The 17,967-nt window shown below is 45.2% G+C and overlaps 1 protein-coding gene across 8 annotated transcripts in view; it reads left to right on the top strand.

The window, feature by feature from the left end:
• EML1 (EMAP like 1) overlaps positions 1 to 17,967 on the top strand; it is a 172,477-nt gene that overhangs the window by 65,263 nt on the left and 89,247 nt on the right. For 6 of the 8 annotated variants that reach the window (XM_019639387.1, XM_019639384.1, XM_019639383.1 and 3 more), the window contains exon 1: positions 16,907 to 17,051. The exons of 1 other annotated variant lie outside the window; for it this stretch is intronic. In XM_019639387.1, the coding sequence (XP_019494932.1) occupies positions 16,922 to 17,051 (130 nt within the window). In that variant the 5' untranslated portion in view covers positions 16,907 to 16,921. Of the gene's footprint in view, positions 1 to 14,408; positions 14,541 to 16,906; positions 17,052 to 17,967 lie in introns of those variants that run through there. One more of the 8 variants, XM_019639389.1, reaches the window with a different exon arrangement.

The following is a 17,967-nucleotide window of genomic DNA, read 5'->3' as shown; positions in this document are numbered from 1 at the left end:
TTGCCATGGGCTACCGTGTGTAGCCAGCAGCCAGAGTAAAGCGACATCCTCCACAACTAGACTGAAGAACAAAAGGACAGCAACTTGTCTGTTCCCCTTCCCTGATTTCCCAATGCTGTTCCCCTCCTCCAATTCCCCAATAAAATATTTTTTAAAAAGATGGTAATGCAATGAATGATGCTAGCGTTCATTTGATTAGCACCATCTTTTGAGCGAACGCCGTACTACACATGGCTACCGAATTCAATTCAACTTCGAAAAGTAATACATGGATAACGTCTCTTAAGATGTGTATATGTTTTTTTGGCACCCCCGGTGTATATGGATACAATTTTATTTTGCTTATTTGGCTATTTTTTTTGTTGTTCGACGTGGCATCTAAACACGGGCCAACCACTGTAATCTGTTCCACCACTGGAGGGGAGGCTGCAGTTCACAAAAAGCCATGTCTGCTGGACACTGTGGACGAAGGGGTTCTTCAAAAGTGATTTAGAGACGCTCTATTTTCATTTCATTTACTGACCTTAACGTGCAACCCAATGGAAACCAACCTCCATTTGCATTTTATAGTTTTAAAAGCACCTTTGGTAGGTGTTTCCCACTTACTTCTCACAACCAAACTCTAAGGTAAGTCAGGTGCTATTTTATCACATTCATTCTACAGGCAGTCAGGCCGACGGTTGGCTGGTAAGTAACTTCACCAAGGGCCACACCATTAAGTGAGTGAGGAATCTCAAATGCAGGTCTCCCCAGGAAATCTGGGCTCCATGAGCAAGGCCATGTTGCCTTCTGTGGGTGTCTGCATGCTAATATCCACCTGATCTGGTAATCTGCTTTTAAAAGAGCACTTTAAACAGAAAATACTATACTTATAATTGCATCTTTCGTTCTGCAAGTTTTGTTGTTTTTTTTCTTGGGCCTTGAAAATTATTTATTGATACACCCCGCTTTAAGCAAACCTGACATTCAAAACTCTGGGTGTATAAAAGATAAGGCATGACAAGATTACTTACAGGATTCCACAGCATTTTCTTAAAACTGGAAATTTTCTTATCTGCTTAAGTATGTTTACCAAACGTTTGCCTTCTTCAGGGCCACGTCCTGGGTAAAGTGCCTTGTCCTGTTTTTTGGTTTTTTTAAATTCTCCTTCTCGAATCACAGGATGCTGTGTCTTAGAGGTGGGAGACTGCTGACTGCAGTGGTGCCTCCTTCCTCGGGCACGTCCCCGTTCTGGCCGCAGTGTGGGCTGAGCACAGCGTGCCCATCCCTGGCATGGGGTTTAGCTCAGAGGCCTTGAGACCCGACAGCCCTGAGGTCTGAGAACTAGCTTTTCAGTCAGCCCACCATCCCTTGTCTGGGATTTCAAAATCCAGCAGGCTCTGAAAACCAAATGTTTTTTGGTAACTCATTTGTTAACCTTGGCCTGATACGAATCGTTTGTTGGGGGGAGAGTGGGGCGGCTCATCTGAATTGAAACGTGGCTTTTAATGGTTTATCTGTATTTCTTTTCCTATGAAAATTCTGCTTTTTTGTAGAGGTATTTTTGAGTGTGGTTACAGGTGTTGCCCCAGACCCTGCTGGGGGTCTTGGGGGGCATATGGAATATGCTCCACGCTTCATTCTGCGGTCAGAACCTGAAGTCAGGGGCATTTGAGCCCCAGAGGCTTTAGGGAAGGGTTTGTGGGCCGGGGGTCCCTGATAGCCAGGCTGGCGTGCTGCCCAAGGGGCTGCTGATGGGACTCTGTCCATGGGTCTTCCCTGCGGTCCTCTGTGCATGGACAGTGGCCCCACATTTGAGCGACATTCAGCAGAAAGCCTGGCTTACGGCTGAATGGTGCCCCTGGGGGAACCGTGAGGCCATTGTGCCACAGTCACCTGTCACAGTGTCCTCTAGAGCCAGCCAGGTGCCTGCAGAACCAAGCAGCCAGATAGGCCAAGCCTTGTCCCGAGAATGCTGCGTTCAGAGTCGACTAAATTTACTAAATTCCTTCCCTCCTTCCTTTTTTCCTCCCTCCTGTCCCCACCCGCCTCCCTCCCTCTGAAATTGGAGTGTCTCCTATTGACAAGGCCTGGCGCTTGGCTTGTGAAAAGGAACAGTGATACTTCACATCTGCTTACTAGCTACGGCTTCTGGTTTTGTTGTCGTGTCTCCATCCGTCCTTGCAACAGTCCCATGGCATGACTTGGGGCTGGCCTTTCTCATAGCAGAGGAGCTGGGGGTTAAGTCGTTCCCGAAGGACACACAGCTCTCAACCTGCTGGACCCTGGCCTCGGGGTCCCCTTTTCTGCTGCCTTCACAGGCCCTCAAAGTTATTTGTTGATTTGGACCAAGGGTCTGCCTTCTAGGACTCAGCTCTTCAAAACCCAATCCAAAAAAATGTCTGACCAAATCCAAACGAAGTGGTGGCTCTTTTCAGATTCCAGGACAAACCGTCAACCTCGGTGGCCTTGGTGTTCCGTTCTGGGAAGCGGCCTTCCTAATTCTTGCAGGTGTGACAGTCTGTGACTGTGCTTTGTGAATTGCAAAATGCTACCTGATCACATGGCGAAGTACTTCCCTGTTCTTTCTCTGCACCTCCCCCATACATCCAGATATGTTGGTCTGGGGTCCCCCCATGATGTTTTCCCCATGTCTTTTTGGGGTTTACCGCATACACTTCTTTCTACACTCTCCCTTCTGACACCCTCAAGAGTAGAGCCTCTGATGTCTGCACTCATCTTTGGAAGCCGTGCGTGGCCATGCTTACTAAGTAAATGTGTAGAATTTACACTCCAGAGGGATGTAGGGCTTGTAACGTTGGTGGTTCGGGCTTGCCAACTATGTCAGTGGAGCCTTGGTAGGTGTGGCGCCCTGGCCCTGTCAGTCACACGTCCCTGCGGGCACTTACAAGGCTCTGTCTCTATGACACCAAAGCATCTGGGTATAGACTGAGAAAGACAGTCAATCCAATGAGTGCTGTTTAACCGAAATCTAAAAATGTAGATTTTAGGCAATACGCAGGTGATGATTCTCTTTCAGTATCCTGTAACTAGAAACCGTAATGGTTTACGAACCTCGTGGCTTTTGCAGGCACCCTCTAGCATTCAGGTGTTTCTGGGACTTTCTCCCCCGCTAGGAGCCTCTGATGGCCGCCTCTGTGGCGTTGTGCGCCCCTAGCCTGCACGGTCCCCCTTCCCTCTGTATACAATGGGCTGTACCATTCGTCTGGGTCAGGTGACCTCCACACCAAAGAGACTCAGAGTGCTAAGATTTAGGGCCACTTTGACAGGAGTGAGGGCAGGAGGGGGACCCAGGCTTCTCTGCAGGGTGGCGGAAACTTCCAAGAGGCAAGGAAATAACGTAAACCTTTGGATAGAGGCCCCTGAGTCGTTGGTTTGGGGTTCCCAGTGACCAGCGTCTCTGTTACCATCTGCTTTGTTACCATTTGCTTTTCTTTAGCTAAACATTCTTACTGTGGCTTTAAAAGCAAGTGAGCGGATAAAGTGCTTCTGAGTGTAATAATGCTCTTTCCTGTTCCCTTGGAGAGTGGGCTGAGGGGCTATAAACCAAAGAAAGGCTCTCTAACTTCTCTGCCCCCAATCCATCCCACACGCTGTCAGCTCCACATCTTCCTCCTTAAAGCGGAATAAATTAGGTGCCGCCCATGGAGGCGACGGAGCCCGTTTGGCCGTGGGACCTGCCTTAGCTACCTTTCTGGAGGAAAGATGAGTAAGCTGCTTATCCTGAACAAAAGGATTATGGCTGAACCAGTTGAGTGTGCTTTAAAATACCAACCTGTCCATTTTGCGTTTCTCAATGAGGAAGCAACAAACGAAAGTCTTGTGCAAGAGAAATACCTGCTTTTGATTTAAGGGGGGGGGGGGTAAAAAGGACCATTGCTTGGCTTTTTTTATTTTAATCTTCAAGGCAAAAATTCAAATACCCTCACATAGATATGTATGTGGTTGTTTTGTTTTTTGTTTTTTGTTTTGGTTGTATAGCAAATAATCTGGTAGATTATTGGGTCTGACAAAAATAACTGTCTTCACCTGTTAAAAATATAGAGATGTAAGAAGACTCTAAAGTTTGCATATGCAGTAATGGGCCACATAATGGCATTTCAGTCAGCAACAGACCACACATACAGAGGTGGTCTCATGAATTAATGGAGCTGAAAAATTCCTGTGGCCTCAAGGTGATGCTGGTGTAAACGAGCCTCCTGAGCTGCCTGGCGTATAAAAGTATAGCATGTACCCATATATGGGACGTAGTACTTGCTAATAAATGACCATGTCACTGGCTTATGGATTTACTATACTGTGCTTTTTATTGTTATTTTAGAGTGCGCTCTTCCTACTTATAAAAAAAGTTTGCTGTAAAACAGTATGCCTGTTACCCTGGGAGCAGCCTCATACATCTCGTGTCGACTGCGTCTTTTTTTTTTCATATATTTGTTATTAGTTTCAGGTGTACAAAACAAGGTAATGATTAGACATTTACACATTTTGCAAAGTGATCGCCCCGACAAGTCCACTACCCCTCTGACATCGTACATTGCTATTATACCATTGACTATACCCCCATGCTGTACTTTATATCCTATGACTGTGTGCGTGTGTGTGTGACTGTGTGCGCGTGTGTGCGCGTCTGTGTGTGTGTGCGCGCACGCGTCTGTATGTGTGTGTGCGCACGTCTGTGTGTGCGTCTGTGTCTGTGTGTGCGTCTGTGTCTGTGTGCACGTCTATGTGTGTGCCTGTGTGCATCTGTGTGTGTGCGTCTGTGTGTGTGTCTGTGTGTGCACGTCTGTGTGTGTGTGCATCTGTGTGTGTGCGTCTGTGTGTGTGCGTCTGTGTGTGTGTCTGTGTGTGCGCGTCTGTGTGTGTGTCTGTGTGTGCGCGTCTGTGTGTGTGTCTGTGTGTGCGCATCTGTGTGTGTGTGTGTGCGTGTGCGTGCGTGCGTGCACGCATGTTAGTTACCGTTGACATTTAATATTATTTTATATCAGTTTCAGGTATATAGCACAGTACTCAGGCATTTATATAACTTATGAAGTGATTCCCCCAATGCCTAGTACCCATCTGACACTATACATAGTTTTTACATTATTGACTATATTCCCCATACTGTATTTCACATCCCTGTGACTACTTTGTAGCTACCAATTTGTACCTCCTAATCCCTTCACCTTTCTCACCCATCCCTCAACCTCCCTCCCATCTAGCAACCATCAGTTTGTACTCTGTATCTATAAATCTGTTTCTGTTTTATTTGCTCATTTATTCTGTTTCTTAGGATTTCACATATAGTAAGTGAGATCATATGGTATTTGTCTTTCTCTGTCTGACTTATTTCACTTAACATAATATCCTCTAGGTCCATCCCTGTTGTTGCAAATGGTAAGATTTCATTCTTTTTTATGGCAGAGTAATACTCTGTTGTATAAATGCACCACAGTTTCTCTATCCAGTCATCTATCGATGGGCATTTTGGTTGTTTCCATATCTTGGCTATTGTGAATAGTGCTGCAGTAAACATAGGGGTGCGTATATTTTTTAGAATTAGTGTTTTGGCTTTCTTTGGACAAATACCCAGGAGTGGAATTGTGGGATCATAAGGTAACTCTACTTTTAATTTTTTGAGGAATCTCCTTACTGTTTTCCATAGTGGCTGCACCAATCTATTACAATCCCACCAACAGTGCATGAGGGTTCCCTTTTCTCCACAGCCTCGCCAGCACTTTGTTGTTTGTTGATTTATTGATGATAGTCATCCTGACAGGAGTGAGGTGGTGTCTCATGTTGGTTTTTATTTGCATTTCTCTGATGATTACTGATGTTGAGTATCTTTTCATATGTCTATTGGCCATCTGTATGTCCTTTGGAGAAATGTCTATTCAGATCCTCTGCCCATTTGTTAATTGGATTGTTTGGGGGTTTTTTGGTGTTGAGTTGTATGAGGTCTTTTTAAATATACATATATATATATATATATTTAATATATTAACCCCTTATCAGATGTATCATTGGAAAATATCTTCTCCCATTCAGTAGGATGTTTTTCATTTGGCTGATGGTTTCCTTTGCTGTGAAAAACCTTTTTAGTTTGATGTAGTCCCATTTGTTTATTCTTTCTTTTGTTTCCCTTGTCTGAGGAACTATATCAGTAAAAATATTACTAAGGATAATGTCTGAGAGTTTACTTCCTATACGAGTATTTTCTTCTAGGAGTTTTATGGATTTGGGTCTTACATTTAAGTCTTTAATCCATTTTGAGTTTATTCTTATATATGGCATAAGAAGGTGGTCCAGTTTCATTTTTTTCTTGTTTTCCCCATGTATCTGCCCAGTTTTCCCAGTACCATTTATTGAATAGACTGTTTTTACCCCTGGGTAAATTCTTGCTTCCTTTGTCATAGATTAAATGACCATATAGGCATGGATGTATTTCTTGGCTCTCTATTCTGTTCCATTGATCTGTGTGTCTGTTTTTATGCCAATATCATGCTGTTTTGATTACTATGGCATTGTAGTATAGTTTGATATCAGGTAGCGTGACCTCCAGCTTTGTTCTTCTTTCTCAAAATTGCTGTGGCTATTTGGGCTCTTTTATGGTTCCATATAAATTTTAGGATTATTTGTTCTAGTTCTGTGAAAAATGCCATTGGTCTTTTGATAGGGATTGCATTACATCTATAGAGTGCTTTGGGTACTATGGACATTTTAACTATTATTAATTCTTCCTATCCAGGAGTATGGTATATGTTTCCATTTATTTGCATCTTCTTTAATTTCTCTCTTCAATATTTTATAATTTTCTGAGTACAGGTCATTTACTTCCTTGACTAAGCTTATTCCTAAGTATTTTATTTATTTCATTTTTTTGATGCAATTGTAAAAGGGATTGTTTTCTTAATTTCTCTTTCTGATAGTTTGTTTTTGGTGTATAAATATGCAACCGATTTCTTGATATTAATTTTGTATCCTACTACTTTACTAAATTCATTTATCAATTCTAATAGTTTTTCGGTGGAATCTTTTAGATTGTCTCTATGTAGTATCATGCCATCTACAAATAATGACACTTTTACTTCTTTCTTTCCCAGTTGGGTGCCTTTTATTTCCTTTTCTTGTCTGATTGCTACTGCTAGGTCTTCCAGAACTATGTTGAATAAAAGTGGTGAAAGTGGGCAGCCTTGTCTTGTTCCTGATCTTCAGGAGAATGCTTTTAGCTTTTCCCCACTGAATATGATATTAGCTGTGGGTTTGTCATGTATGGCCTTTATTATGTTGAGATATGCTCCCTCTATTCCCACTTTGCAGAGAGTCTTTATCAAAAATGGAAGCTGGATTTTGTCAAATGCTTTTTCTGCATCTATGGATATGACCATATGATTTTTATTTTTCATTTTGTTTACGTGGTGAATCATGTTAATTGATTTTCAGATATTGAACCAACCTTGCATACCAGAATGAATCCTACTTGATCATGGTGTATGATCATTTGAATGTATTGCTGAATTCGGTTTGCTAAGATTTTGTTGAGAATTTTTGCATTTATGTTCATCAGGTATATCAGCCTATAGTTTTTCTTTTTCTTTTTTTGTACTGTCTTTGCCTGGTTTTAGAATCAAGGTAATGGTGGCCTCATACAATGAGCTTGGGAGCCTTCCCTCCTCTTGAATTTTTTGGAATACAGAAAACCTTGGATTGTGAGTAACGTGGTTTGCAAGTGTTCCGCAAGACGAGCAAACATTTCTAATACATTTTAACTTGGTAAACAAGCAATGTCTTGCAATACGAGTAGTTTGTTTCCGGAACGAATTATACTCGTAAACCAAGTACAATTTAACGTGGTAAACGGGCAGTGTCTTGCAATATGAGGAGTTTGTTTCCGGAACAAATTATGCTCGCAAACCAAGGTATTACTGTAGTTAGAAAAGAACAGGTGTTAATTCTTTTTTAGAATATTTGGTAAACTTCACCTGTGAAGCCATCTGGTCCAGGACCTTTGTTTGTTGGGGGCTTGTTGATAACTGATTCGATTTCATTAGTTGTAATTGACCTGTTCAGATTTTCTGTTTCTTCTTGATTCACCTTGGAAGATTGTATGCTTCTAGGAATTTATTCATTTCTTCCAGATTGTCCAATTTGTTGGTGTATAGTTGCTTGTAGTATTTTCTTAAAATTTTTTGTATTTCTGTGGGTTTCATTGTCATGTCTCCTTTTTCATTTCTGATTTTATTTGGGTCCTCTCTCTTTTTTTCTTGATGAGTCTGGCTAAAGGTTTGTCAATTTTGTGTATCTTTTCATAAAACCAGCTCTCTGTTTCATTGATCTTTTGTATTTTTTTAAAGCCTCTTTTTCATTTATTTCTGCTCTGACCTTGATTATTTTCTTCCTTGTATTCAGTTTGGGCTTTGTTTGCTGTTCTTTGTCCAGATCCCTTAAGTGTAAAGTTAGACTATTTATTTGAGATATTTCTTGTTTCTTTAGGTCTGCATTGCTATGAATTTCCCCCTTAGGACTGCTTACTGCATCTCTTGATTGCATCATTTTCTTGATTGCATCGCGCCTCTTGATTGTGTCTTTTCTCTTGTGCTTGACTTAATCTCGTGTTTTGTGTAGTCACATGCTGTACAGGCATGTAGCCTGGGAGCAGCAGGCTGTCCCACCCAGGTTTATGTGGGTGCACTCATAGATGTTCACACAACGATGGAATCACCTAATGACACATTTCTCAGAATGTAGCCTCATCAGTAAGCAGTTCATGACTGTAATTATACCAATCCAAATCAATAACTAGTTATCAATTAAAGTCAATTAAAAAGTATTCCATTTACCTGACCCCAGAGCCCCTTTCATACCTACCTACCTACCTACTGTGAGGTTGCCCGTGCCTGAGTCAGCTGCCCAGGGCACGCTGTGCCTGCCACGGGGACCTTCATCAGCGTCAAGGCGCTGCACGCTGCAACGCCAAGGTTACAGCAGTGTGGAGGCCGTGGATTTGATGCACATGCAGCCTTCATCGGTGTTTTGTGTTATTGTAATTTCTAAAAGATGACCCTGTTCTTTCCCTGAACATGAACGAGAAAGAGAAAGGTAGGACTTTTGTCATTTTCATGGAAACCTAGAGACATAAAGGACCTAAAAGGACGCATGACTAAAGTTCATCTTAAAAATAAATTATCCCCAAAAGAAGGCCAAAGGAACCAATTTTACTATGAAGCACTTTTTTAAAGTAATAGGTCATAAAACAAAGAATGGATTACATAGTAGAGTACGTGAAAATAAAAGTTAAAGATGTTTTAGAGAACGCAGAGGTTTGCACATTGCTCAGCTGAGGCTCCCATTCCTTTTTTCTCACACCCCCCGCCCCCCGCTTGGTGGATCCCACCCAAATGGACCAGTTAGCTCAGAGCCGCGAAGATGCCCGTTCCCACTTTCCCAGGCCATCATGCAGGTGTAGGTGTCTCTCAGTAGTCATTATTCTATTAAGACGAACTCCTAGTGACTTTGTGCCAGACCCTGTGCTGGGTCCTTTTGCTCTTTACTCTTCACTCCAACCCTGAGGCAGGCAGGTTGGGTGACCTAGGGTTTACAAATGGAACAGCTGAGGCTCAGAGAGGCAGAGTAACCTGCTCAAGGTCACACAGCTAGGGAGTGGCAGAACCAATATTCCGGCCCTGGTTTGTTTGATTCCAGAGCCTTTCTGACAGCCCACAGCTCATGGTTTAAGCATTACCTCGTTATTTTGATATCTGTGGGCTTGACTTTTCTCCGGTGCTTAAACGGAGATCTCTGAGGCTTTGTTTTGAAAAGAAGCTGTACACCTTCTAATACGGTAATGATTGTGTCACAATTAACATTGATTTATTTTAGGGAATATCGTAATGATCTGGTTTTCTTCTACAAACAGCAGTTTCTTTTTGTTTGTCTTTATGAAAATGGGGATGAGTAGATATGTAGTTTCAGTGCCAAGTTGCTGTAGCTCCCTCGTGCTTTCTGCAATCTGCAGGAACGATTTCAATTGGATGGCTCATAATTGATCAATGGGGGAACATTTCCGAGTGGATTTTTGGGTTTTGTGATATTTCTTCTGTATTTTCTTTATGATTTAAAAGATACACCATGTTGGTGACGCTGTCATTGTTGTGGAGAAACTTGTAAGACAAGCATTGTGTTTGCTTTGAGGTAAAAGGTGGCTCCTGAAAGATAAAGATCTGACAGGAATAAGACTGTGGGGGCTCCTGGGGAGCAGGTATGACAGCTACTGACACGTCAGAGCACAGATGTTTAAACATTGTTTTACCGCCCCCATTCTAGGCTTTTCCCCTTCATTTCTCAACCCCACATTTGTTCCACTGACTTTCATCACACCCCTTCCTTTCAGAGGGTTATTACCGATACCACATGCAGACGGGTGAGACCTGAAGTGTGGTCTGGGGAACACCTGTGGTCAGGTTCTGCCTGGAAGACTCTTCCCTCACATTTTATTCAATTCCCACAGTCCTGGCTGTGGGCTGATAAAGACACTGCAATCACAGAGGCTGGACGCTCCGCTCCGCTCACCGGATTGGCACCTGGTGTCCCTGAGTGACAACTGGAGTGCAGCTCTTAGGATGCCTGATCCACAGGTTTTCTCCACATGCCCTCTCAGTGTGCTCCAACTTTGAAAGGTGTTTTGTGTGAAACAAGGAAAGCTAACACTGAGATGATCCATTGTCAGAAGCAAGCCCCAGATATATTCCTAATTGCCAGGGCACTCGGCCCATTCCTAAGAGGAGGAGGAAGTCTTTCCTGATGGAGATTTGGGTGCCTGTCCTTCCACTTCAAGTCCTTCGGCGGACACTGGAAGTCAGAGGTTCTTAAACCTTTTGGTCCACCGTGCATTCGGATGAACGGCTCTTTGACCCACACATGATTTTGTAAAGTCATGTTTCGGTCACTTGAAAAATATTGATTCTGTGCGTTATGCAGACCTTTCAAATGTGGACATATTTCACTATATAATATCAAACAATCACAAGGGTTAAGATCACCAGACAAGTCTTTAAGTGTCTGTCGGGAAGCTCTCAGCTTCCGGAGGCTGATGCAAGTTTTCCAGCTTCTGGGTTTCTTTTTTTTTTTTTCCCCCTGAAAGCTCAGATTTTCTCAATGGCAACAAACACTGTCCATTGTTTTTCTTGAAGCGACAGGCTCACTTTCCTCATTTTTAAGGAGATGATCACAGAACCTCATGTCTGAATAACCACAATTTGTCTCCCAGTGGCTCTTTGTGGTGAAAATGGTGTTCCCTGAGGAAAAGCTCACCACTCAGTGGCACAGTGTTTTGCCTGGAAACAGCCGCCTACAGCAAAGGAGCTTTGTGTGTCCTTCCTGCTTGCCACACAGCATGTTAGAGAGGGACGTGTCTGGGAGGCTTGAGTTTTAATAAAATTAATGTTTGCAGCTTCATCAAAGACATTCTTACATGAACTTGGCTTTTTTTTTTTTTTTTTTTTTTTTTTTTTTTTTTTTTTACTGTAAGTGGCAGCAAAGAGCACAGTAACTTCATGCCACCAATGTGACTGGACTAAGGCACCATTACTTTTGCAGTAACAGTGCACATGGCAACACAGACAAAGGCAAATCATGTGTTGGTATTATTGTGAAACAGTTTTGACCTCATGGAGTTCCTGAAGGGGACTCAGGGACTCTCGGGGGTCTTGGGACCATACGTTCCGAACTGCTGCTGGAAGTATGAGAGGCAGTTCTTCAACTGGCACATTCACGTGCCAGGCGCAGAGGCTTCCAAAAGTGAATGGCACAGTTCCTGTTTGCAGGAGCTCACAGTCTGATGGAGGACGGCTCCAGTACACGGATGTCTGCAAAACATTCGATTACAGTGAGTGCGGTGATGATGGTCAGCCACGGGGTGCTCTGGAAACACGTTCCAGTGCTGGTGATGAGGGGTGTTTCTGGGAGGAAGTAGCACGGAACCGATGAGCTTCAAACAGTAGAAGTGGAGGTGAGCCGCGTGAAGAAGAGGAAGCCTTCTGAGCAGCTTGGGGAAAAGGCTGAGAAGCAGGAGAAACTTCAAGTAATCCAGCTGGCGCTGTGGCCCAGGAGGCCCAGGAGGTGAAGGAGGCGGAGTGTCCGACGGGGCTAACAAGTGTGAGAGGACAGACGGACCCCGAGTGCTGTGTTTTGTCCCAAAGACAGTGGAGAGCTGCTGCCGGATTTCAGCAGGGATGTGATCAACTCTATATTTATTACCGTGTTTCCCCGAAAATAAGACCTAGCTGGAGAAGAAGCCATAGCATGATCCTCCAGGATATGGAGGGCACGCACCCCTCACATGAGAGTTTTCTGACCTGTTTCAGGGAGAACGGTGCCTTTTCCACAAACGTCTTCAGCTTAAAATATTCAGTATGCCCAGGTGCCATATTTTGCCACCTAAAATCATGCGAGGGCTTATTTTCCGGCTAGGTCTTATTTTCGGAGAAACAGGGTGGTAGGACGAGGGGAACCAGTAAGGCTGTTGCAGGAACCCAGAGCACAAACGACCAGGGCCAGAACAGGGGGTGATCATGGAGAGGGGGTCTGTAGCTATTGAGAAGGAGTTTAATATTCTGAATATTTAGATACTGAGTCGGCGGGATTTGATTACTGACTTGATGTTGAGGGTAAGAAACATAGAAGCAGTCAAGGATGCGCCAAGATTTGTAGAGTAACAACTGGCTGCGGGGCGGTGCATTCACGGAGGGGAGGGAGGCCAGGAAGGGGATTACCGGCGAGATGACCGATGCAGCTGCGTATGTCATAGTCACATGCACACACACATTGAGACACTTACATACATACCCAGGTCTTCAGGTGGCAATGTCGTGGGCTAATAGAGTCAGATTTGGAGCTTGAGACGGTTCTGGGCCAGAGATTTCAGTTGAGGAGTCATCAGCAGAGGCCATGGCTGCAGCCCCAAGTTGATGAGGTCACCCCAGGAGGAGAATGGCTCCATTCCAGAAGGAAGTCACAGCAGGTTTGGGAGGAAGGCAGCCTGAGACCCAGATCTTCCTGGTCCTCGATGTGTGCAGGAGAGAGAGAAACATTTAGAAAATTATAACTCTTTGACTAAATGTTGAGTTAACGGTCTAAACATGCTTTTAAAGGTAACATAGTCAGCATGACACTTTACGAATGGTACAGCCCATGTAACACGTTTCTGTCCCTGAACTAACACAGACTTTAGGTTTGTAAAACGGGTGGTAAAAATCGCAGTGACGGTGTACGTCATCACCCTTCACCTCTGGATATTTTTCTTTGAAAAATAGAGTGGCTTTTTTCCCCATCTATGGTTTGACAGTTCTCAGACATTTTACCCTTTTTTCTTATTGCTAATTTTGGGAGTTATTTTCATTATGGCCAGAGGTGGGAATAGTAACGTGAGAGGTGCCGGCTCTCGCTTGATGTTTAGGCGAGTGCTGGCCCTTGGCGGTGCAGAGACAGGAGAGGGAAGTTAGAGGGGTCTGTTATCATTTTAGAAGTGAAGCAGCCTGCGGTTTCCCTCCTTGGTGGTAGGTGTGAAGCAGACGTGGGTGGGAAGAAGGGAGCAGCCCTGGTGATGGGGCGGCTCAGCCGTTCCCCTGGGCACCCCTGGTAATGCCCAGGCCCACCCTGAACAATGGCTTGGCACCAGGCTGCCAGCCTCACCTGGGGTGGGAGGGGCTGTTGATTACTTTCTGTTTCTCTTTACGTTTTAAGATCTTTTTTGTACTTTTAAAATCAAGACAAAGAAAAGAACAACCAGTTAAAATGTCTCCTAACTGTAAACTTGTGACACACAGACAATTCACTCATAACCCAAGCTGTCTGTTCACAGTAACTCAGGACCCAGCAGGGGCCCTGACGGAAGAACTGGGCGTGAATGTGAATGCAGAGACTGTTCCTCTCAGATATTCAGGCAGCTGGGCAGTGAGGGGTATAGGGGTCCTATCCACCTGTTAGGTGGTCCTGAAGGCTGATCAATCTTTAAATATTTTTATTTAAAACTTTTTAGCTCTCTCTACACTGTGTCTTCTTTTTGGGAGGAAAGGGAGTTAACATAGCACTTTATTTTGTCGATATACCTTTAGTTCTGTGTTTACTGAAAATGAATTGTGTGAAAATGAAGTGTGTTGCTCTTGCTTGTAATCGATGTTGGTGAGTCCTAGAAACGCGGACGGACCCTCCGCCCCTGGCAGGGGAGAGGGCTCCTGCAGAAGGAAACGTCTGCACCTCTTGGTTCTGGCTGTCTGCGGTCAATGCTTAGCCCATGACGGCTTCAGCTTCGGGGAGAGGATTATCGGGGATGAGGAGAAAGAAGCTTGACAGCTCAGCACCTTCCCAGTCTGGTTTTGGCATCGCAGTTTCACTGTTTGAAGCAAATTCTTAGAAAACCGGTCCTGCACCTACTCAGATAGCTTGGCAACACATCAGGCCAAAGTTGAAGAGCTATGCGTTTTCCACTAACCCAATGCACTTTCTGTGAGCAAACTAACTCCCACCTGTAAAGCATGCATGTAACCACCGCTTCCTAAGATCAGGTAAGACCCTGGGGTAGGTCCGGGAGTGAGGCTGCGTTTGCTTTAGTTCACCTCCGTTAACAGCTGTGTGCGGTGTAACTCTAACGCCTAAGCGCTTGCTGTGAAGTGAACTGAGGTGCTTTGGTTCCAAGGAGAGGGGGATAAGCATGAGAGGCTGTGGTGGGAAGGCGCTCACAGGCCCGGTGGCAGATCTCAGCTGGGACCTTTAAAGAGCCAGCGCGCTTCCTAACCGCAGACTCACCTGCCTTAGCAAACTCCCTCCCCCGATAGCATTTGCAGGTTGGAGCAGAGGCTGGGCGATCACTAACATGGTTGTTACAGAAGACATTCTTGCACTCACTTAAAATCTCCCTGCTGCTGTATGGAGCTCTGTAAATTGGCACGTCGCGGCACTGTGACCCTGTGAAGTCAGGTCATTATCCCTGTAGTACAGATGAGGACAGCGAGTCTAGGGTTAAAGGACCTGTTTGGAGTGACAGGACCCCAGCCCGGGGCTTTTAACCAGGACTCATTCTATTTATCGCACCGGCTGCCTTCTGTGCCAGGAGGAAGGGGACTCATCTCTGCCAACTCGGGAGCCTACACCACATGACAGCAAATGGTGAAATGGAATAGGAGCTGATCTAAAAATCACTCAGATTAGGGTCTACCCTCGAGTTTCTACGTGCTAGTATATCGGCTCTGTAGTGTGTTCCTGCGGCTAACCACATCCCATTCGCAGCGAGGGTATCTGCGGTTAGATGGCTGACGTGTCAGGAGGGCAGTAAATCAGGAAGCGAGGTCAAGTGATGCCAGTCGCAGTGGAACACAGAGTAACAGGAGCAGGCAGGCAGCCTGGTGTGCAGAAATCAGAGGCCAGGCTGCTCTTTGTGAAAAAGGCGTTTTACAGCCTGTGAGGTGGTAGCAAGTAGGCCTGGCCTCTTACACAAACCCTCAGCATGGTTCGGACCACTTGGCATCATTCTAGGGCTCTTTCTTTTTTTTTATTCCACCTTTTTAGGCCACAGTGCTGTCATTAATGGGGTTTTGTTTTTTGTGGTTTTTTAAAAGATTTTTATTGGGGAATTGGGGGGATGGGAACAGTGCTGGGGAATTGGGGGAAGGGGAACAGACAAGTTGCTGTCCTTTTGTTCTTCAGTCTAGTTGTGGAGGACGTCGCTTCACTGGCCCAAGTTGGCACCATCATTGCGCTCTTCCCGGGTGAGGCAGATCATTCGCCGGCTTCTGGACGGCCGCTCACTGCGGCTACTGGCCGCTCACGCTGGCTGCTGGCTACACATGGTAGCCCATGGCAACCCACTGCAGCAGGGGCTGCAGCCTACGCCGTCGCCTGCGACTCACAGCAGCCCAGCTCCAGGTTGAGCTGTTGTTCAGCATCTTAGCTGTGGAGGGCAGTGTCACTGGCTCTCATATGTGGGATCCGAACCGGGGCCCTCTGGCGTCCCAAGCCAGTTCTTAACCTTCACACCACTCGGCCGGCCCAATGGGGTTTTTGAATATCAAATGTAGGAGCTATATAACATGTGCATGCATGTGTGTGTTCGGGGGCTGGTCGCTGATGAATAATCATTTAACAACATGCAGTTGTTTGAGTCACACTAGTCCTAATCCCCTATGTTTATAAGGTGCATTCAATTTCCCAAGTGCTTTCACAGATGTCATTCGAGGGATAATTCAGTTAAGGCTACACGTCGTTATTGTTCCCATCAGGGCTCTGAGGAAGTGGAGCCCCCACTGGAGGGTGAGGCTGGGGAAGCAGAGATGTGTTCTTTCCTCTGCCCTCCTGCCTCTTGCTTTTGTTTCTTTGATTCATTCTCATTCAAATCCGGGGCCCCCTGTTTCCCTTTGCAGCTTCTCTGGTAGAATACCTCTTAGACTGGGACTTCCAGAACCAGGGGTAGTGCCATGCATGTTTGTTTCGTTTTAAAATACTATTTATCTTCCTTTTGTTATCATGTGTGTCCTACACGAAGGGCATTGAACTTGAGTTTGCTCGCACAGGTTAGCAGTGGAGGAAGGTCACTTGGAATGGGTTTGCTAGCCAGCGCTGCACCCTTCTCCCGTTGATGGTTTTGTTTCCACTCCTTTGGTCCCGTTCCGGTGGCTAAAACCTCTCTCTAGCCTTTTCGTATCTCAGCACCCCCTCTTTTTGGCCTGCTTTGCCCCAGCAGACATGCTGGTTGTCACCAGTCCAATCCATCTGTGTTTTCTGGATTCACACTGGAGTGTCAAAGCCTTGACAAGCTGGGCTCCGCATGCCTGAGTGCCGGGCCCTCCAGAAACCACCTCCTCGGGAAGAAGACCAAGGCCCCCCCTCCCCTGCCCTCCTGGTTTGAGACTCTCCCATCCTTCCAGAGATGGTGGGGGAGCTGGCTTAGGCTATGTACCTGGCATTTTTTATACTGACTCAATTTCTTTTTATAAGATTGCCACTTAGGAGACCCTGCTGCCAGCAGAATGGCTTTCTTTCTGGTGCTCGTGTGAACTCCCGGCTCCCAGCAGCACCAGCCGGTATGTGGGCCTTGCTGGCTGTCAGGGGTGGTGATCTTGCCCTGGCCTTGTTTGCGCCATGTCCCAGTTTGGGTGGCAAAGCCGGGCCCTTGCTGGCAGAGTGTGGTGTGGCCGAGTGTCATAGGCCTGGATCCTCTCTGAGCCTGAATTTCTATCATCTGTAAAATTGGGTTAAGTGACGGAATAATACCTGTCCCCATGCCTTGTTCGTTGTACAAACAAGTGAAACAGTGTATGCGGACAGACTGTGGACTGTCCACGCGCCAGAGAAGTGTTCGTTCGCTGATTCTTCCAACATGTATTGACCGAGTGCCTCCGGCGTGCCAGCCCACTTCTAGGTTCTGGGGAAAGGGCCGTGACGAGAACAAACAGAAAAGGCCCTTGCATCCTAGTGGGAGAGGGACCATGAACAAGCGAGCAAATAAATGAACAAGGTGCTTTTTTAGAGTGTAAAATCATCTGAAGAAAATAAACTCGTGACTGAAGTGACGTAGATTGGGGGGTCCAGGGTGTCACCGTTCCTCCAGAAAGCTCTCCCTGATAAAACAAGAGTAGCTGTGGTTTACTGAGTAACCACCAGGGTTGCATGACCTTACTATGCATTATCTCTCATGTTCACTTTCCTTTGTATAAAGTGTTACCCCTCTACTTTATAATGAGGACACCCAGGCTCGGAGAGACCAAGGAATCACCCAGGACCTCATAGCTATTGGGTCTTTGGAAATGACACAGATGGCACTAGTTCATTTTTGGAAGTACTAGAGTCATTTGCATCTATGTTATTGCTATGTCATTTGACAGCTGACAGTTCTAGCTTCATTCTAAAAAAAAATTGAGCAATTTGGTTGAGTTTCGGAGATTTTACAAGTTGAAGATAGAAGACCAAACTGTGCATTTTTGCCATATTTTACTGTTT

Source organism: Hipposideros armiger, unplaced genomic scaffold (assembly GCF_001890085.2).
Source record: "Hipposideros armiger isolate ML-2016 unplaced genomic scaffold, ASM189008v1 scaffold_43, whole genome shotgun sequence".
Classification (NCBI taxonomy): Eukaryota; Metazoa; Chordata; class Mammalia; order Chiroptera; family Hipposideridae; genus Hipposideros; species Hipposideros armiger.
Note: the sequence above shows the minus strand (reverse complement) of the source record. Positions and strands in the feature narration are given on the sequence as shown.